The 1,589-nt window shown below is 69.2% G+C and overlaps 1 protein-coding gene across 1 annotated transcript; it reads left to right on the forward strand.

Annotated features, from left to right (window-relative positions):
- The first annotated feature begins 72 nt into the window (after positions 1 to 72).
- LOC105311750 (28S ribosomal protein S2, mitochondrial-like) lies at positions 73 to 1,349 on the forward strand. Its single transcript, XM_011387660.2, has 3 exons — positions 73 to 171; positions 280 to 405; positions 786 to 1,349. Exons 1-3 carry the CDS (start codon positions 132 to 134, stop codon positions 917 to 919), a joined length of 300 nt encoding a protein of 99 aa, XP_011385962.1. The 5' UTR covers positions 73 to 131; the 3' UTR covers positions 920 to 1,349.
- Positions 1,350 to 1,589: the final 240 nt, after the last annotated feature.

A 1,589-nucleotide genomic window follows, 5' to 3' on the forward strand; every position in this document is an offset into this window, starting at 1 on the left:
TCAGGGCGGGGCCTGGGGCGGGCTCGGGGCGCGCAGCGGCACCTCCGGGCCTGCAGGCGGCGCTGCGGCGGGGACGCGGGCGGCGGCGGAAGGAGAAGCCGCTCCGGCCCCGCGCCCGCCTCCTCCGCGCCATGGCGCCCGCGCCCGCCCTGTCCCGGTTGCTGAGCGCAGGTGAGCACGGCGGGGACACCGCGCGCCCCGGGCCTGCGCGGCCGCTGCCGGGGACCTGGGCGCGGGAGGGCGCGCGCGCCACGAGTCCGCTCTTCGCTCTCTCCGCAGGTGTCTGGCCCGGGCCGCTCCGGCTGCGCGTCCTCAAGGCGGCGACCCTGGGGCCGACCCGGCCGAGCGGCAGGACGCTGGGCAGCGCCGCGGCCCCCGCCGTCGGCGAGCCGGAGGGCAGCAGCGGTAATGCGGACCCCGGGGCCGACAAGGGCGGGGGTGCAGGGGCCGCGCCAGGCCGCCCCAGTTTGGGTTGAAGTCGTCTGCCGCCAGGAGGGTTAGTCCCGCCTGGTTTAGATGTGAAAGCCTGGAGGGGTCCGAGCCCCCCAACAGCCCCACGGGGCAGATGCCGCCACGTAAAGCGGGCGTTAGAGTCGCCCCGCCCACCGCTGAGCTGGTGACTCGACCGGGTTTACCAGGCACAGAGCCATGTTCAGAACCGAGACTGTCCCGAACCTCCTGAAAAGAACCCCGTGTCACCTTCAGCGGCCGGGCTTCACCGGGCTTCACCCTCCCCCCCCCGCGACTCGCGTCCCCCGAGACACGGCGCCCTCTCCTCGCCCTAGATCTCCAGGACAGGATCCTCAGCGAGCCCCTGAAGCACTCCGACTTCTTCAGTGTCAAGGAGCTGTTTTCCGTGAGAAGCCTCTTCGATGCCCGAGTGCACTTGGGACACAAAGCGGGCTGTCGGCACAGGTGAGTGTCCCCCACCCCCACTGAGTGCTGGTTCCCGGGATTTGAGACGCTCTGTACTGGCATGTGTCAGTTTGCATGAGTGAGCATGGCGCTCCCCTCCAAATGGGATCGCTGGACCCCACTAGAGAGGCAGCGGTTTGTCCTCCGGCTCAGCTTGCAACTCCCCGCCTCCCAGGCCCCCCCTCCCCCCAACCCCGCCCCCCCACCAGACTTCTTACCCTAGAGTGAGGCTCAGGGCCAGGTGGGGAGAGAGGCTGAGGAGCCTGGAGAGGCCTAGAGGTTCCATAGGGTAGTAATAGGTGGCCTGGTCTTGTCACATGGTCATCGTGACAGCTGCATGGAGAGTGGATCCGAAGGCACTGGGGGGGCCTGTGGGTGGCCAGCGGGGAAGGTGATGGGGCCCGACTCCCCAGGGCAGAAGGGCTGGAGCAGCGAGTGGACGTGAGGGGGTGGGGGCAGCGCTGCATGTGGGGGAAAGGTAGGCTGAGCAAGTGCACGTTGGTGGCCTTTACCAGGGTGACCAGGACAAGGGGAGGCCAGGGGGATGTGGGTCCTGTGAGGGTGACCCCCTGGTCACTCCAGTGTGACTGTCATCTGGGTGCTGGGAGGGAGCACCATGGACCTGGGGAGCTGCTGAGAAATCATGTGAATGAGGGTGGGCCCGGGGCCTGGGT

The sequence above is a fragment of the Pteropus vampyrus genome, unplaced genomic scaffold (genome assembly GCF_000151845.1).
Source record: "Pteropus vampyrus isolate Shadow unplaced genomic scaffold, Pvam_2.0 Scaffold1000008225, whole genome shotgun sequence".
Lineage (NCBI taxonomy): Eukaryota > Metazoa > Chordata > Mammalia > Chiroptera > Pteropodidae > Pteropus > Pteropus vampyrus.

Coding starts and splice junctions, on each gene's coding strand:
- LOC105311750 (XM_011387660.2), top strand. CDS start 132: ATGGCGCCCGCGCCCGCCCTGTCCCGGTTGCTGAGCGCAG. Junction 172..279: donor GTCCCGGTTGCTGAGCGCAG/GTGAGCACGGCG, acceptor CTCTCTCCGCAG/GTGTCTGGCCCGGGCCGCTC. Junction 406..785: donor CGAGCCGGAGGGCAGCAGCG/GTAATGCGGACC, acceptor TCCTCGCCCTAG/ATCTCCAGGACAGGATCCTC.